Source organism: Pollicipes pollicipes, unplaced genomic scaffold (genome assembly GCF_011947565.3).
Source record: "Pollicipes pollicipes isolate AB1234 unplaced genomic scaffold, Ppol_2.1 Scaffold_7261;HRSCAF=8764_pilon_pilon_pilon, whole genome shotgun sequence".
NCBI lineage: Eukaryota > Metazoa > Arthropoda > Thecostraca > Pollicipedomorpha > Pollicipedidae > Pollicipes > Pollicipes pollicipes.
This window is the reverse complement of record NW_023597054.1, coordinates 29,150,304-29,167,318: the sequence shown is the minus strand read 5'-3', so window position 1 is coordinate 29,167,318 and position 17,015 is coordinate 29,150,304. Positions and strand designations below refer to the sequence as shown.

At 52.7% G+C, this 17,015-nt stretch overlaps 2 protein-coding genes across 3 annotated transcripts; one reads left to right on the top strand and one right to left on the bottom strand.

The window, feature by feature from the left end:
* The first annotated feature begins 2,102 nt into the window (after positions 1-2,102).
* LOC119112882 (transmembrane protein 59) lies at positions 2,103-11,968 on the top strand. The gene is made up of 8 exons (XM_037237177.1): positions 2,103-2,150; positions 4,193-4,413; positions 5,985-6,099; positions 6,558-6,637; positions 8,736-8,898; positions 9,914-10,075; positions 10,670-10,845; positions 11,339-11,968. Exons 2-8 carry the CDS (start codon positions 4,198-4,200, stop codon positions 11,486-11,488), a joined length of 1,062 nt encoding a protein of 353 aa, XP_037093072.1. The 5' UTR covers positions 2,103-2,150; positions 4,193-4,197; the 3' UTR covers positions 11,489-11,968.
* Positions 11,969-13,392: 1,424 nt separating this feature from the next.
* Positions 13,393-16,411, bottom strand: LOC119112865 (homologous-pairing protein 2 homolog). 2 transcript variants are annotated; one of them, XM_037237154.1, is made up of 5 exons: positions 16,355-16,411; positions 15,355-15,527; positions 14,809-14,915; positions 14,160-14,280; positions 13,393-13,773 (listed from the first exon to the last, which is right to left on the bottom strand). In XM_037237154.1, exons 2-5 carry the CDS (start codon positions 15,493-15,495, stop codon positions 13,519-13,521), a joined length of 624 nt encoding a protein of 207 aa, XP_037093049.1. In that variant the 5' UTR covers positions 15,496-15,527; positions 16,355-16,411; the 3' UTR covers positions 13,393-13,518. The 2 variants fall into 2 exon arrangements, with proteins under 2 accessions (XP_037093049.1, XP_037093048.1); XM_037237153.1 differs by lacking the exon at positions 16,355-16,411 and adding an exon at positions 15,910-16,074.
* Positions 16,412-17,015: the final 604 nt, after the last annotated feature.

Sequence of the window (17,015 nt, the reverse complement as noted above, 5' to 3'; positions counted from 1 at the left end):
GTCGGTTATGGCTTTGTTTCGCAGGTAGCGATTCGTTTCATGCTAGCTGCTTGCCTCTGATTGCGAGGTCAAATAAGATCAGTTGTTTCAAAGAAACTGTGAATTTGGCAAGTGTTGGGTTGTCCGAAAATTTGGTATAATTTCTTCAGTTCTTTCAAGATGTCACTGTTCCATTATAACAATCTTCCCAAGTCAGCTATCTTCTAGGTTGCTCCAAACATGCCCCCAAAAAGCAAAGTATGTCATCAGACTGCCTTCTGTTGTCTTCAGATGTTGTCATCTATGACTGTTGGTGCAGCATTATGCTGACCAATGTGGTGCCACAGGTCTAGTTTGCAAAAAATCCATCCTTTGAGTCAGATGCTCACCCAACATAAGTTACCTGAACCATGAACTGATGTACACCAAACTCAGGTCAAGCCAAATTTGGATGAATTTCCAAATATTCCCTGAAATTACCTTTATAGCATCATAATGGTGTAAAGCATTGGCTCTCTGTCCTGAAATTGGTGGTAATGGTGCCTCAAACTTCGGGCACCCAAATTATTTGCTGCACACATACTGAAATTGCTGTGGTGCTGCTGCTATGCTGGACATGCTCTGCTTGATGTGTATTTTTTGCAGTCTTGAGTAGTATATATATATATATATATATATATATATATATACACTATATACATTTGTAGACAATGTTTTTCAAGAACATGTGATTCAATGGTAATTTGAATGAGTAGTGCCCCCAGCAATATCTGAAATTTTTATTTTTTGAAGAAGTCATCTTAAAATTCAGCATAGTGGATGATGATTTCTTCTTAGATGTAGGTAGCTATTATCTACCAATCACAAGTGGTAAGTGAATAGGGCTATATGGAATATGTTTACCCAAGTAGAAGCACTAGGATGGAGGTGACAGGAGTAAGATACAAAGACAGCAATGTGAGACATGGAGGAATAGCATTGTGCTGTTTGATGAAAAAGATTGCCATTTTATGACAGTCTTGGTATGTCTTGGATATTCAAGGTATTTTCTGTATTGCTGTGCACCATGAAAGCCAACTGGTTTCTGTTCCATCTGTGTTGAGCAACAAAAGTGCCATAGCTCTGTAAAGTTGTTCTTTGGCACAGGTTAAGACTGCACACAAAATGCATATCACCAAAACCCTAAAAAGGGTCCAGAACTGTCATTTTTATAACAGAGCTAAATACACAGACTGTGGTCATACATATGACTGGAGTAGTTATCTGGCAACAGGATTGCTCATGGATGGCTAGGGTTTTGGAGTGCTACCCCACAAAATCCAGGATTGATCAAAAGAAGGAGATTTGATTCACTGCTGATCAAGGAAAATGACTATAGAAGGTGATCAGTTTTATTACCAATCCAGCACTTGTTGCTGGCCTTGTGCTGAAGGGTTTTGTTCATTTGCACTCCCAGTGCAGACATTGGATGCTGTGTGTGCTGTAGGTGACACTGCATAATAAGATTAAGACTAAATCGCTGTAATCCTGTACACAATAATGAATGGACCTTTGGATTCTGGGCTTGGGCAGGGCTAAAAGACAGGAATGTTTCAGCGCATTTTGAACTTGGTATTTTGCCTTATTGTGTAGCACTTCTCCGAGCAGGCAGCAATGGAGAATAAAAGGGTGTGCTTTGCAGAACAATTTGGGTTTTCGTTTTGTTGCAGGGTGTGGCGGACCACTTTATGATTGCTGTTCTGACTGGCGGTTGACACCGGTCGTTGATAGCGCCCCAAGCCACAATGTTTTCGGCACACGTTGGGTTTTGTTTGGTAGCCCGACGACGCCTGGTAACCATCGACCGGCCCCATGTATCGATGCAAGAGCTGGCGCTCTCCCAATCCCAGTCTCAGAATACTCGTCATAATTCCCTGGTCAGCGTCTCGTAGCACTACGGAAGCCGTTGCTCCCAGTCCGATATTTATGCACACCGTGCTTCGACGCAGCCGGATGACGGCAGCCGTTCTTGCTACGCTGGCGTAGAATCTGCGATGTGGAGCGTGTGTGTGAGAGCGGCCCGCGCCGAACGCCGTCACATGTGGCCGCGTCAACGGGGCCTGTGGGGCGGCCGGTGAGAGACTGCGCCGTCTGCAGTGCGTCAGCCGGCCGGCGCTCAGCGACAGGCTTGGGTGAGCTGCGGACGCGTCGCCGCCGCAGGACGTGCGCCGTCCGAACCTGGGACCCGTCTCTGCCACCGCGGTGGGCTTCCGGTCCGCGCGCTGGTACTGGCTAGGTGTAGGGTGCCAGGCAGGATTTGCGTGAAAGGTGCGAAAGGACGCCTGCTGGTGGTTTGACGCAGAATTTTAGTTATGATCGTAAAGTTACGGGGAAAAATAGGGGTCGGTTCCATCATTTCATCGAAACCAACATTTATCTACAGGAAGGAAACCTGCGAAAAGTGCGTGGTGTGTGGCGGGGCGTATGCAATATTTTCCATAACGGGCACAACTCAAAATTACCCGGGTACATTTTTAATTACCTGGTAGGCACCAAAGGTACGAAAAATGTGTCAAAATGGTTTACCAAATCCAGACATGCTTAATACACGTGTCTGAAAGGTAGGCAATCTTATATCTGTTTTATTGTAAGCCTGGTGCATGGACTGATGTGTGTGCTGTATATCCAAGGCGTGACATTTTCAATCCATGGTTCCAGGAAAACCCCCGCCAGGGACGCGTTTGGCCCATTTCCTGGTCATATTTTCTGACCCTCTCCTCTAGTGAAGGGAGACTCAGTTTTAAACTTAAAAGTTATCTTTGGGCGGCATAGTCCGTTCATATCTGTTGTTCGATGCGACTCTTCCTTCTCTCACTCGGGAATAGCTGACGTTAGTAGAAGCGACAGCATCATGGAAAACCGTCTTTGCACTTTCTTGTCAAGAATGAAAGTTGCAATGCTATTGAGCGCTTTTGGATTGGGCTGAACAGTCAAGGAATTGGTGGAGGGATATTGCTGTGTCAGTAAATGCAAATCCAGGCAGCGTTGTTGTTTTTTTTTTGGGGGGGGGGGTTGTCAAAGTGTCATGCCAAGATGGGTGCCAAGTGGAAGCTATTTATCGACTCGCTTAGCTGCTGCGGTCATTAGCGCTGCGTTTGCGAGAGGAAAGTGGCTTTGGTAAAAGTTCCGTCCAGGAACTGTTTCTCGGAGACGTCAGCGGTGTTTGGATTTGGCAAACTTCCTCCGCGCAAGTATTGAGCGTTGCAACTGCCGCAGACAACATGCAATCGCAGCTAGACTGGAAGTAATCACGGACCGCTCTGGAGCAGCGGGAGGTGATGATATCCAGTGCAGCAGAGGCTGGTTCTGGCGTCGACGATCAGGGAGCGGTCGAAACAGTGCTGCAGTGCGACGTGCGCTGCTTGGGCGACACGTGAAGTTTGTATTCGTGACAGCGCAGAAAATCGATACAGCCCGGCCAGCTGGGCCGTTTTCCCGGTGTATGGGCGCGACGAACGACGAGGAGGCTTGTGGAGCGGAAAACACCGACGGATTGGTCTCGAAGGAGGTTATCGCATTATTGCCTATATATCTGGTGATCAACGCGTGATTACGTCTACCTCGCCACTTCAGCTTCAGTTAAAGAAAAGTTTCGAGCAGCCAAACACTGAAAGCGTGATGCGGAGTCGTCGCCATGGCGGCGAATCTTCTGTAACGGTGCCTGCGGGCAACGGTGGGGCGCCCCAGATTACCTCCTGCCGTCATGTCCCTTGTATCGGGCCGGGCCTCACCCACACATCTGCCCTGGCAGAGCCCCCGCCCCGCTTCTGTTTAAACCCGTGTGCCCCACCACCCTATCTTCCTCCGTTTCCAGTCTTTTAGTAACCGCAGTCCACACTTGTATATCTGCCACTCGGCATCCCACAGGCACATCCGCTCCTCGCTCTACAACATATTCGGTACGCTTGGTACCTCCTGCCTTAGCCTTTCGTTACGCCCCGCTCCTCAGCGCCTGGCATTGGATTCGTTCCGCTGTCCAGGATCGCCTTCCCGACCACCAAGCCCGCTGCCGTTCCCTTCCCGTGGAGATGACCGACGCAACTCGGCCGGTCCACCGTGTGACTGGCTCGTCCCCTGCCTGCCGCCGTGTGCCTCACTCGCGGCCCGTCTCTGTCCGGCCCCCGTGCCTCGTACCGGCCCCGGCCATCGTCTGACGGGCGCCCCTGCCTGGCAGACACGATGAGGCTGGCCCTGGCAGTGCTGCTGCTGGTCGGCACCAGCTCGGCCCAGCTGCTGTTCTCTCTGCGGCGTCTGGGCGTGCCACTCCCGCTGGTCCACCAGCCGAGCCTGACGCTGGTGCACGCCACCCAGCCGGCCGACGCCGCCGCGCCTGACTTCAAACAACAAGTGGAGGAGCGCAACGCAGAGTGCTACCAGCAATGCAGCACAGAGTTCGTGAGTACCCCGCAGGCTGGGGATGACGGCACGGAGCGGAGGGCGAGTGCTTGCCATGGGATGTCGCAGCGGTGTGTTGTGTGTGCGTGTATCTGTGTGTCACCAATGATGGCCAGCAGCCGCGTTCCAATTAAGGCAAGCATTTAAAAGTGTGGTTCCCAGGTATTGTGGTACTGACGCTGGTACACGGCATGATACTGCGCGTGCGGCATACACGAGCTTATGAATTTAAATTAAGTTGTATTTGCCTCTCGATATGGCTTGACAACAGCTGCCAGGTTTCCTTGACACGACGTGCCAACATCGATTTGGCACGTAGTCACGCCACTGCAGCCAAGGTGGTGCTGCCGACTTTCCTCACACTGCACGGCTTGCACGGGTCGCCGGCTTCCGCTTCTCCATTTTGTGGCGTGTGTGCCCGGCGGTCATGGTCGGAAAGTCGAAACGCGGAAACGTTTCACGCTGGCGGTCTTTGCCCGGTTCAGATAGCCGGACGTTTGGTCGCTGCCGCCGGGCTGTGGTGCTTGGAACGCCATGGCGTTCGATGTGTCGTTATCGCGTGATAATGGTGAAAACGCGACGGGGTCTGTTTGTCACGACATTGCCGGTGAACGTGATGACAAGGCGCTTCGTGCGAGCAGCGGGCGTGCTCAGTCGTATCGCTGATTGGTCAGGACTGGGGGATACGAAGGACGTGGACGTCATTTACCTCGGCATTGCATATCACTTCTATTCCCGGTGCATGTCATGGGTCGGTTCGGAGCTAGCGACGGTCATGACTCGGGAAGTTACCGGTCGATGTCGGCCGCGTCCGAGTTAGTCTGTGACACCGCGTCTGCTCCGCGGTCGCTCAGCCATCGTGCAGCCCTCGCGTGACCTTGCCATATTACTTTCTTGCATCCATCTGGTGCATGACGTTACTGGCAGATGCCTCTGTCACCCATGGACAGCACATTGTTCGATTTGACCTCTGCTGTCGAATACCGGGCTCGTCAAAGGAATGGCGCATGCATTTTGAAATGCCCGTATCTGCCAGGCGAGTTCAACTCGGCGATCGTTCGTGACTTCGCCGGCGCTCTGCCGGACTTGTCCGCTGGCAGTCGATGTCAGCGTGTGGCCTATTGGTGTGTCCGGCAGGATTTACCAGGCACGACTGACGGCGGGTCGGGCCTCCTGTCATTGCGGCAGCGTGTCGAAGCGTGCCGAACCTGTCATTGTGACGGCGTGTCGAACGTCATGTCATTGAAACGGCGTGTCAAACCTCCTGTCATTGAAACGGCGTGTCGAACATGTCATTGTGGCGGCGTGTCGAACGTCATGTCATTGAAACGGCGTGTCAAACCTCTTGTCATTGAAACGGCGTGTCGAACCTGTCATTGTGACGATGTGTCGAACCTCCTGTCATTGTGGCAGCGTGTCGAACCTCCTGTCATTCAAACGGCATGTCGAACCTGTCGTCATCGTGCCGGCATGTCCGACCGTCTGCGACTGTTTGGCACCGCCGGTCCGCTGGCTGGCACCTCTCTGGGGCGCGTGTTTGACGGTGTGTGACCCCGCGGTTGTCCCGGCAGGAGACGGCGGCCGGCTCGGCGGCCGCCTGCGAGCGAGGATGCCGTCTGTTCGCGCTGGCCGAGGCCACCGAGCCCAAACTGGCCGCCGGAGAGCACAGGGACAAGTGCACCAAAGGTGAGTCTCCAGCTCGTCAACACGGCTCGCCGGCTTTACTGGCGTGTTCTGACGCTCCAATGTTTGGCTAGTGGGCGATATCGCTTGAACAAATAGCCCTGAAGTGTTAGCATAAATAGATCGCTGCTGGGATGTTGCCCTCGCCAACTTACGTACTGGTCCTGGTGACGAGGTCGGTACAGACGACATGTGCTGTTGCTAATTCTTGGTGGCCATCACGTGACATTGTCGCTCGTTGTCACTTATGACCAAAAGTTGTTCCTCTGCTGTGGATGGAGCGATGTTCCAAACTAACACGAAAAAAGAAACCGCTGAAAAAGCGGCACGCACAAGCATCGGTCGTCGTGCCCTTCCGAAGTATGGTAACGTGCGGATAACCCTAAATTGAATCGTGCTTTCCTGTTCATGAAAGCGGTGCAGCGTGCATATGTTTCAATGGTATTGATTCTGACTGGCAGACTGTGAGACGGCCTACCCGATACTGGTGGAGCAGCACTCGTGCCAGAGCGGATGCCGCCACCAGCGTCCCAAAGAGCAGGTACGGCCAGCCCCACAGCCCCCGGAGAAGAGGCACCCCCGCCGGCGGACACTCAGCACGTGTGCTACGTGCTCCGACGTAGTCACCTGCCAAACGAAGCCCACCAACAGCGGGCGTGGTCAGCCGCGCACGACAGCCGTCAGGACCAGGCTGGCAGACCGATGTGACCGGCCGAAGGATCGGGCTGGCGTGGAGAACGTGCACGGCTTCGTACAGAAGCGCGGTGGTAAAAGTGGCAGGCACGGTCGCGCGATGTAAGACAAACGATCGACAGGTGTTCACACGCAGCCGCTCACACGCGGACCCTCACTGAACCGTCGGAGGACACGAACAGATTCCGCTGCGCTGCGCTGTCGGGAAGGACCAGGTACCCTTGATGTTCTACCCCTGAACACTCCTTTCATTGCTTGAAGGAATGTTTACATAGGCATAAGTTCTATGCATACTCTTATGCCAGGGTACGACAGTATACTGATAGACGCTGTGTGTCACTGTGCAGCTGTTGCTGTTAATGACATGGTACATGCAGTCCGACAAAAGCAGGATAAGCCAAATTACTGCTCTGCGTGACTGTCAAGGGGCTCAAGTCTGAGCCGGGCAAGTGATGACCTTGGCAAGCTCCTATGGACCTATTGCTGGGTGAAGTCCTATGTTTCGCGAGGAACCAGACCCCGTGGTTTACCAGTGGCTACGTCAGACAATTTGTTTGAACTGTGTTTTTGAATTTGTGCGTGGGTGTGGGTGTGGGTGTGGGTGTGGGTGTGGCTGTGGGTTGTGTGTGTGTGTGTGTGTGTGTGTGTGTGTGTTGTGTGTGTGTGTGTGTGTGTGTGTGTGTGTGTGTGTGTGTGTGTGTGTGTGTGTGTGGTGTGTGTGTGTGTGTGTGTGTGTGTGTGTGTGTGTGTGTGTGTGTGTGTGTGTGTGTGTTGTGTGTGTGTGTGTGTGTGTGGTGTGTGTGTGTGTGTGTGTGTGTGTGGTGTGTGTGTGTGTGTGTGTGTGTGTGTGTGTGTGGTGTGTGTGTGTGTGTGTGTGTGTGTGTGTGTGGTGTGTGTGTGTGTGTGTGTGTGTGTGTGTGTGTGTGGTGTGTGTGTGTGTGTGTGTGTGTGTGTGTGTGTGTGTGTGTGTGTGTGTGTGTGTGTGTGTGTGTGTGTGTGTGTGTGTGTGTGTGTGTGTGGTGTGTGTGTGTTGTGTGTGTGTGTGTGTGTGGTGTGTGTGTGTGTGTGTGTGTGTGTGTGTGTGTGGTGTGTGTGTGTGTGGTGTGTGTGTGTGTGTGTGTGTGTGTGTGTGTGTGTGTGTGTGTGTGTGTGTGTGTGTGTGTGTGTGTGTGTGTGTGTGTGTGTGTGTGTGTGTGTGTGTGTGTGTGTGTGTGTGTGTGTGTGTGTGTGTGTGTGTGTGTGTGTGTGTGTGTGTGTGTGGTGTGTGTGTGTGTGTGTGTGTGTGTGTGTGTGTGTGTGTGTGTGTGTGTGTCTGCGCGTGCGTGCGTGCGTGCGTGTCGCGTTTGCCTACGAATCAGCAAACCGAACACATGTTTTTGCCATGACCAGTATGACAGGTAAGATGATGTGGAAGTTGTTTATGGAATTTCCCCAGATTTCTCAGTGCAAAATTCACAAGACGTGAGAAGACCTTCCGGTCGGTGTACCTTAAAATGCTAACGGAAGCGTCTCTGCTTGTCCAAAATTTCATTTCAACATCAAACAGGCAGACATGTTTCCTGCTCCTGGTCCTGCTGGTTCTGGTCAATTTCAAGAGGACTGATTATCATCGCCGGTGGTGATGCCTATCGGTTCCCCTGACCGGTTCCCCCTGACCGTGACTCTCCGCATGTCCAGGACGATAAGGACGCGCCGTTGGTGATGCCGATCCGTCCCCCCTGGCCGTGAGTCATCGGCTGTTCAAGACGGGGAGGACGCGCCGGTGGTGCTGCCTGTCGGTTTCCCCCTGGCCGTGACTCTCCGCATGTCCAGGACGATAAGGACGCGCCGATGGTAATGCCGAGCTGTCCCCCCCGACCGTGAGTCACCTGCTGTTCAAGACGGGGGGGACGCGCCGGTGGTGATGCCAATCGGTCCCCCCTGACCGTGACTCATCGTCTGTCCAGGACGAGGAGGGCGCGCCGGTGGTGATGTCGGTGGTGCGCAAGTTCACGTACGACACGGACGACGGTCAGGAGGTACGCCGCTCGCAGTCGTCCGTGCTGGTGCACGACGGCGACAAGATGCGCGTCATCGAGGGCCCGGCCCAGGTCATCATCTCCAGACACGGTCAGTCGGTTCGCCGACGGACTCGCCGGCGCCGGACGTACGTGCCGACGCGTCCTGGCACGCCGACGTTAGACACGGTCACGTTCCGTCCAGGCGCGGCTGGAGCGTGCTCCCCGTTCCTCTCCTCTGCAGAAGACGTGGCCACCGATCAGCGGGCACCGCCTCCAGGCTTCCAAACGCGGCTCATTTTAAAGGCACGAACGCGAGGGCACCAAGTGCGCGTGAACTATGCGGAGATTTCGGCGCAAGCTGCTTGGATTTCTCACATTCGGAGAGATGAGCGAACCTTTGGTTGCGCGACACACGCCATCTCTCGCATTTTGATTAACCCACACGGCTTAACAGAAACTTGCGCACTACCTAACGCATTACTGGATCCCATCGGCCATGAGCATCAGTCGCTGCGACGTACGTGATCAGGCTCCCAGCTGGGTGAGTGGACACTGGGACGACCTTCCCAGCCATTGCCATGTCCTCTCCTGTCCGTTGCTAGTTGACGTGAACCCGTCGCCGGCCTGAGCATCAGGGTCACGTGCCCGTTGCCACCCGATAGCTCGGCTGGCGCGCCCTGCGACGTTCCTGGCTGCAGCTGAGGCGGCTCGTGACTGGAGCGCCTCGACCACGTGCAGGCGGTCTGGGGAATTCCCCACGTTCACCGGCGGTGCGCGCTGTCATGCTCGCTTGTGTGGCGTCTTGTGCAAAAGAACGCCCGCCATCGGCACTTGGGTCGCCAGCATCGTATTTTGCCGTTCACAGCTTTGTTTTTGTAGACGAAACTGATCAGGGTCGTAAGGTCATCCCCGGTTTTGTGAAACATGTATTCAGGGTGCATCTAGGTCAAGCGCGTGTCACGAGATCTATCTTTAGTACGAAAGCTGGCGAACAGAGATGACGGATTCATGGATGGATACAGCACGTTCTCCACACAGCGCTTTGAGTAACGCAGACGTATTCTCTCGTTTGTCACCGGGCGTACGTCGTGCCTCCGCATCTCAAGTGGCTGTCTGGTCGGCAGGCGAGGGCGGTGACTCGCCCAGCCCGTTCCCGCGCGCCCTGGATGACATGGTGCAGCGGATGCGCGAGACAATGCAGCGCATGATGCTGCGCATGCGCGGCGCGGAGGAGCCGGAGCTGGATCACCAGGCCGCCGAGAACCGCCAGGCGGTGCGCGTCGAGGGTACGTGTCGTTCGGGAGCCGGGCCAGGGCGAGCCTTAGTGCGCGCTTCCGGTGGAGCGCCCCGGAAAACGTCGCTGGAGTTGAATTCACCATCTGTTCCGACTGATCACTCGGAGACTCGGAGATCACCCAGAGACTGCACTGAGACCTGTCGAACCGTATATTGAGGTTACCTTGCCCGGGCTGTGGGCCCGGGCCCGGGCTGTGTATTCGCTACAACTAAGTGGGTTCATACCGCATGAGACCCAGCCAGTCGATCGGTCGCCCGGACCCCGCTCCAAAGAGGCGCCGAGCTGCCGCGGCTTGCACTGCGGAGTCAGCGTACGGCGGAACTGGACACTCGTGTTAAGGACGCAGACGGCACTTCTGGTGTCCGTGCCCTTCATGCGAGATGGCAGAATCCGGCGTTAATTTTCTGGCATTGGGTAACCAGCTGCATCCTCCAGCCAAGCCGTGCCCTGCCACCGCCTCAGTTGTTTCCCGGGGTCTGCGTCACCTCTCTTCCGGCCCCCGGCTGAACCTTGTCGTCGTGCTCGCTCGTGACGTGCCGCGCCGCCGGCCACCTGGCGTAACGGGGCCCGTGCGCGCCGGCAGTGTCACCGGGCCTGCGTGCGGCGCCCAGCGGCTGGCGTCGCGTCTGGCGCTGCACGCCCCACTACGTGATGCTGGCCGTGCTGCTGCTGGGCACGGCGCTGGTGCTGTACACCTGCTACTGCCTGGTGTGCGTGGTGCGCCGCCGCCGCCGCCGCCAGCAGGACGCCCTCATCCAGGTACGGCCGCGCCCAGCTGGGCCGCGACACGCCGCTCAGGAGTGCCGAGTGGGGGAAAATGATGGAACTGGGCTCTTGCGCCAGGATGCTTCGACGCTTTCGAGGCGAAACTTTAGCTGTTGCTGTTTGTTTGTGCTGTTTAGCTGTTACATGACTTAACGTTACGTGGGTCTTTCTTGATTTAGTGCATACACCAGACGACTTGGTAGGTTATCATGGGGGGGGGGGGGGGCGAGTCAAGCTCGCGTATAAGGGAAAACTCGGCGGCATTTCCTACCTGGCGCTTATCTGGTACAAGTCAAGGCAGCGGGGGCAAATCGGCAGACGGCAAACGGCCGGCCAATGGAGGTAGTTGTGTGATGCGGCAAGGCACAGAGAGGCTTATTATCACGAAACATGAACGCCACCAGCCTCTGTGGCAGGAGAGGCAATGTCCGTGGAGAGAGAACAAAGTGGTCGTGCCTCTGTTGTGACCGTAGCTCGCTGTTACCAGCACGAGGAGATCGCCGAGGACCTGCCTCCCAAGTACTCCCTGGTGGGCGAGCACGCGGAGGATGCCAAGTCCGCCAATGTCAAGGACCTGCCGCCGGCCTACAATGCCATTGTGGCCGACGGCGAGTTGCCTCCCAAGCTGGACGTGTAGACGTCTTTCGCTGGCAGCGTAGTGGACCGACATCTAGCGGTTGTGAACGGCACCAACAGTTACTAGTCCTCTGGAGGTTCTGAGGACAGCACTTTAGCGTTGGAAGTGTGTTACGTCACCCTCCCCACTTGCTTAGTCAAATTTTGCTGTGCTCTGATGGCGATGCTTTAAATTAGCAGGTGCTGCTTTGTGATCAATAAGAAACGGTACAGGTGAACAGTGTATGGGGTTGTGCATACGGGCTATATCTGGTGTGTTGTGGAGTTGTGAGCATTCCACCAAATAGTGGTCGGTATTTTTATATGTTGAGCCCATGATCTTTGCAGCCTTTGAGTTCGTTCGTTCGATGTGGTTAAACACAGACCTCGTGGATTAGTTGTCTTTAAGTGCATTCTTTGATTGCCGGTACGCAAAGTTTCGGTGTTTGCTGGCGATCGGCAAGCTGGCTTGATTTCGAAAATAAACGAAATTTTTGAGTGACACAGTCCTTTATCTCGCAGCTGTGGTCATCAGCCCTGGCTTTAAGAAAGTCAACCGATTGGCGAACATTGGCACTGAAGATCAGCGCAACAAGATCTGGTTGGAGCAGTGCGACAGCAGGCCGCAGGATACTCGATCTCATCACAAATATGTATCGCATGCTTTAATTCAAAGCCCACAGCGGGCGTGCGAGATGCACGAGCTACAGTCGCGTCCAGAATTACCTTCAGGGTACATATGGTGGTAATGCTAGGTCAGTTATACCAGCCATGCGTCTTCTATCTGCCAGCTGAATGCGAATGTGAACAGCATCGGATGGCAGTCGCAGATGGGGGGGGGGGGGGGGGGGGGGCGGGGGTGAAATGTTGGTGTCGCGAAGCCGTCAGAACGGGTGTCGGCTGCAGACAGGAGACATTTATGTGGACGTTCCGTGAGGTATCTGGCTTGTCTGGCCCATCGTTACGTTATAAAGGTGATGAGCGATATTGTCAAATGCTCATGGACATACAGGGCTGTGTCACTTTCTATCCTTTGGGGCCCCCGACTTCCCCCCCCCCCCCTCATGCGTACTTGAGTCCCCTCAATGCCCTCAGCCCGCGAAATACAGCGAGTGCTTTAGTTACTGGTACATGAGGTCCTAAACGCACCACTAGTTATATCACCATCATATACCATCATTATCACCATCACATCGGCTTCAAACCAGAGGTCACTTCTTAATGTCAAAGCTATTCTGGAGGTTGCCAAATATGTTCATTTATTTATAGTTTGACATCATTTGAGTCATTTGACAACATTTGAGTCAAACACGAGTGTGGCTGTAATGGAGCATCCAAACTTGCATATGTTCACTAATCAGCTGGGAACGGTTTGCGTCCACGTTACGCCATGAACGGCCCAAAGCGTATAAATCGAGCTAAACCGTAAGCATGTTACCGGCTTCAGTGTCTGGTAAAAGGGGGTTTCAGCGATTCGAGCCTCATAATGACATGATTTAAACTGGGGGAGAGAGATCCCACATGGTCAAAGCCCCATCCATGCTCGCAATCAAACCACGGCTCAGACTGCAGTTCAGTTCAGGGGCTCCAGCGTGGCGTACGTGAGAGGTAATACATAGCCTGGATGGTAAGGGCGGGGTGCGACTATCTGCGACGTAAACGACCTTGTAGACCTGGGTGACCGTGTCCACGGCAAGCGAGCATGGACGGTGCGTCGTGCAACGTTCCGCTCCTCCCAGAAAAGGTTGCGGCGTTGCCTGGAATGCTTACCCACTCCTCAAGTTGGACCTTCATGAGGCCGGTACCGAACCATTTAGTTCCGCGATGGTCGAATTAGAAAACACACTGCGCGGAACTAGGAAGAGAACAAATGATAGCAGAATGTAACAAATGTATTTTAACACACATTCGAACATATAACGTCAGCAAAACGTGCACCTACGCTGACATTTCAAGGCGATTTCACAGTTCATCATTTATCACAAACACAAAAACAACGCTTAAACTCCAGAAACAGTGTGCTAGTACCTGCAAGCACACACAGCTGCATCTTCACGATGGCAGTGTAACGCCCACATCTTGATCTGTTTCCAGACCGACCTCCTCGTACAGATCTTTTTTCTTCTTCGGATAGCCCTCCATGATGGCGTCGACGATGTCGTTGGTAATGCGTTTCCGCTTCCTCCACTCCCCAAGCGACTTCCGGTGTTGGTCTTGCACCCGCCGTCTGTCATCAGCTGTTACGTTACCGGACAATTTTTTCAACTGACTTAACTTCTCAGTCTTCTCGCGGATGTCGTCCTCGCACTGAAATATTAAGCGAGGTTCAAACGGAGGACCGGACAATGCTGATAGTTTGTTCGTCAATCGTGTCGTCTTGACTGGTCAGACTAACAGGCTTCGTAAGAGTTCCGCCCAAAATGGGACGATGACATGGTGCTTGCCAAACGAGATGAATTATCTAGCGGTCAAACAAAGCTTGCAAGAAGTCCTCTGTACAGCGTGACGTTCACAGCTAACACATCCTGATGTGCACTGGTTCAACTGAAAGGGCTGTTCTAACATTTAAATCGCACTGATTCAACTGAAAGGGCTGTTCTAACATTTAAATTGCATCACACAGAAATAGCAGTCACGCAACTTTGCACAACTTGTCAACCCAACATCCAGATCAGACAAAACGTTTCAGCTACCTCCACTAGTGCCTGCTTGGCCTGTGCTGACGTAAGGCTGCTGGTTAGAGCTTTCAGCTTGCCCTCAGCTTCCCGCAATGCTAGTCCTTCTCCAGTTAGCTCTGAAGTCAGCTGTGCAATTCTGTGGAGAAGAAATAAAATAAACAGTCTGTGTAAAACAAAACCACTATTTCCCCACGCCACGCATCTATGTATATAGATAACGACTAGCCCAGACAAGTGGTGTATGATTCCCCCTCAAAACAAAAATATTGGGGGGTGCTCTACCTGTACCTATTTCGATATTTTTGTCAATATTTCTATGCATCATTAAGATCATTGTATTACTGGTAAAACCTAACATCTTTGGAGGATCCAGCACCCAAAAGTTATAAAGTAACGCCGCTGACAAACGGCTACAGCACTCACCCTAACCAATGTGTGAGCAAATGGAGCCTACAATCGAACAATCCGTGCACATAGCCTGCCAAAGAAAACGGTCATTTTCACCATGGCTCTCGAGACTAATTATCTTAAGTTACATGTGCCCACAAATCTCCAAGACTTACATCATGCACTCCAAGGACCACCATTATCGGTAGTCCGGAATGTCATGTACAAGTGAGAGCTCCAAAATGCATTTCATGACCCGATCCTTTATGACACTTGCCTTGCGTCCATGCTTCGCAATTCAGATTCTTCCACCTTGGGATGCAACTCCTGATTTACAACATATACCTTCTGTTTTCCATACACTTTTTCCAGCACTTTCCTTTCCTGGAAGGACAAAGAAATCAGCCAACAGCAACACTCATTGCATATAATAGTTTTGAAAGCCAATGTTCCGAGTCAATGTTGTTTACATTTACATTTAAAAGCCAATGTTGTTTCCAAACAAATGTAGCCTATGTTCCTCAAACATCAGCACTAGATGTGCTGTAGAAGCATTCAACTATCAGCAAGCACTGATAGACAAGCATGGAAGGCTCATCTGTTGTTTATATATACTATTTTCATGTACAAACAGAAACATGTGCATAACCTGTTGACATTACAGGGACTGTGCCATGCCCTGGATATGGTCAAAACAAAAGCAAAACAATGATGAATACAGCAAACCTTGAGCTTTTTACATGAGCCAGGTAACTCAAGCCATGAACACCCTCAAAGATGACGGCTTTCTCACCGGTGTTAAGAAAAATACCAGAAAACTTACCTCAACTAATGTGTCTAAACTTTTTTGAATAGCAGTTTTCCCATATTCCTTGTGAAGATTCATGTGAATATCTGTGACACTATAAGGGCGGTTTTGGTCAAACAAATACTTAAAAATTCCAGATGTTGTCTTGTCTGACATTGTGCTGGATGGTGATCCTTTGCATATACAACCTGCAGCAAAAAATGACATAGGTCTGCCAGGTTGTGGATGTTACCAACAGATAAGACCTGAAAATGTTGACATTCTACAAAAACTTCAACAGCATGGAAGGGCGAGGTAGGTTACACCCGAACAACACAGCCATTAAGCACATGGAGACATTGTGACATTAATGGACATAAAAACATCAAGACATTATGTCTGCACAAGGCTGACATAGGAAGACTTCTAATCTATCATTTCAATTTTGGACAACACATGAACCATTTTAAAATGTCGGTTTTAGCACATCCATCAAACATGCAGGGCCCGATGCAAAGGTAGTCTAAGGGTGATTTACGCAGAAAAATAGCTAGCCGTGCCTTCCAAATACATCAAAACCATGTTCCTCACCAAATGGGGCCAACTGTCTTCTCGAAGTCTGCAAGGCAGCTAGAGCTCCCTAATCCAATATGAAGCCTTATCCCCAGGTTTGCATATCTCATGTAAGGCCACCACCTGTCCTGTCCCCACAAATCATGAGCTCTGAACGTTTCACAGACGGCACGCGTGCGGGGAATAGACAACTCTAACCCAGTAGCACCTATCGGTCAGTGCCCCCCCCCCCCCCCTTCCCCCGACTTGGGCTGAGTCCCCGGGCTGAGTCTTCCCCACCTTGGGGAAGACTCAGCCCGATGCGTGGAAAACTTCGCCTTAGCGTATTTTGGTTGCAGGAAGCTTATTTTCCCTGTTCGGGCTCCCTCCCGACTCGCATTGCAAAACTACGTTCTAAATGATACCTATATTCCTGCATTATCAATGCCAGTACACGCCAACCCCCTAGTCCCCATACTATTACCTCACGCGCAACACCGCGCGCCGACACCCCTACGCTCGCGCGACGCGTCCTCAAGCCCCACGGAGAAATAACGCGCGCTCATAGGCTGCCAAATTTTTTTTCTACCGCTGCTTACTACTACCAAATCCCTTCGGTAGTTTGCCTTCACGCTCACAGTAGAAAATATGTGCGTTTGGGCCATTTGAGGTCAAAACCTACAGCACAGGCGGAGGGGGGAGCACAGGGGGTACGTACTCACGCTAGGTTCCGAGGGACCTGAAAGGTCCGTCGGTGCCTGGCATTAAGGGCCCGAAAAGCCAGCCGGAGGTCTCATTCAGGGGCCCCGGCCCGGCACGTGCTCTCCTTAGGTTCTGAGGGGCCCGAAAGGTTCGTCGGAACGTAGAATAAAGGACCCGAAATGCCAGCCGGATGTCTCATGCAGGGGCCCCGGTCCGTAGGGCTGAGCACTCCAATGCCAGCCAGAGGGCCCTGCGCTCTGATCGGGGGTCCACTGAAGAGATAAGGGCCTATATTTCGGTCAGACACGACTGGGAGCACACAGTCGGCCCCGTGGTGGTATCGGCCTAAGTGCCCATTTACCTGGCAGGGAAGAAGCCGGAACCAGCGTTTTACATTGTTTGGGGCCCCGCATCGCCTAATAGGCACCCTGTGCTGTCAAGGG

What these genes read in the sequence shown, in the direction of transcription:
- LOC119112882 (XM_037237177.1), top strand. Translation starts at nt 4,198, where the DNA reads ATGAGGCTGGCCCTGGCAGTGCTGCTGCTGGTCGGCACCAGCTCGGCC. An exon ending in CAGGGACAAGTGCACCAAAG is followed by an intron (nt 6,100 to 6,557) that starts GTGAGTCTCCAG and finishes TCTGACTGGCAG; the next exon opens with ACTGTGAGACGGCCTACCCG. An exon ending in CCAGGCGGTGCGCGTCGAGG is followed by an intron (nt 10,076 to 10,669) that starts GTACGTGTCGTT and finishes GCGCGCCGGCAG; the next exon opens with TGTCACCGGGCCTGCGTGCG.
- LOC119112865 (XM_037237154.1), bottom strand. Translation starts at nt 15,495, where the DNA reads ATGTCAGACAAGACAACATCTGGAATTTTTAAGTATTTGTTTGACCAA. An exon ending in GTTTAGACACATTAGTTGAG is followed by an intron (nt 14,916 to 15,354) that starts GTAAGTTTTCTG and finishes TTGTCCTTCCAG; the next exon opens with GAAAGGAAAGTGCTGGAAAA. An exon ending in CCAAGCAGGCACTAGTGGAG is followed by an intron (nt 13,774 to 14,159) that starts GTAGCTGAAACG and finishes TTAATATTTCAG; the next exon opens with TGCGAGGACGACATCCGCGA.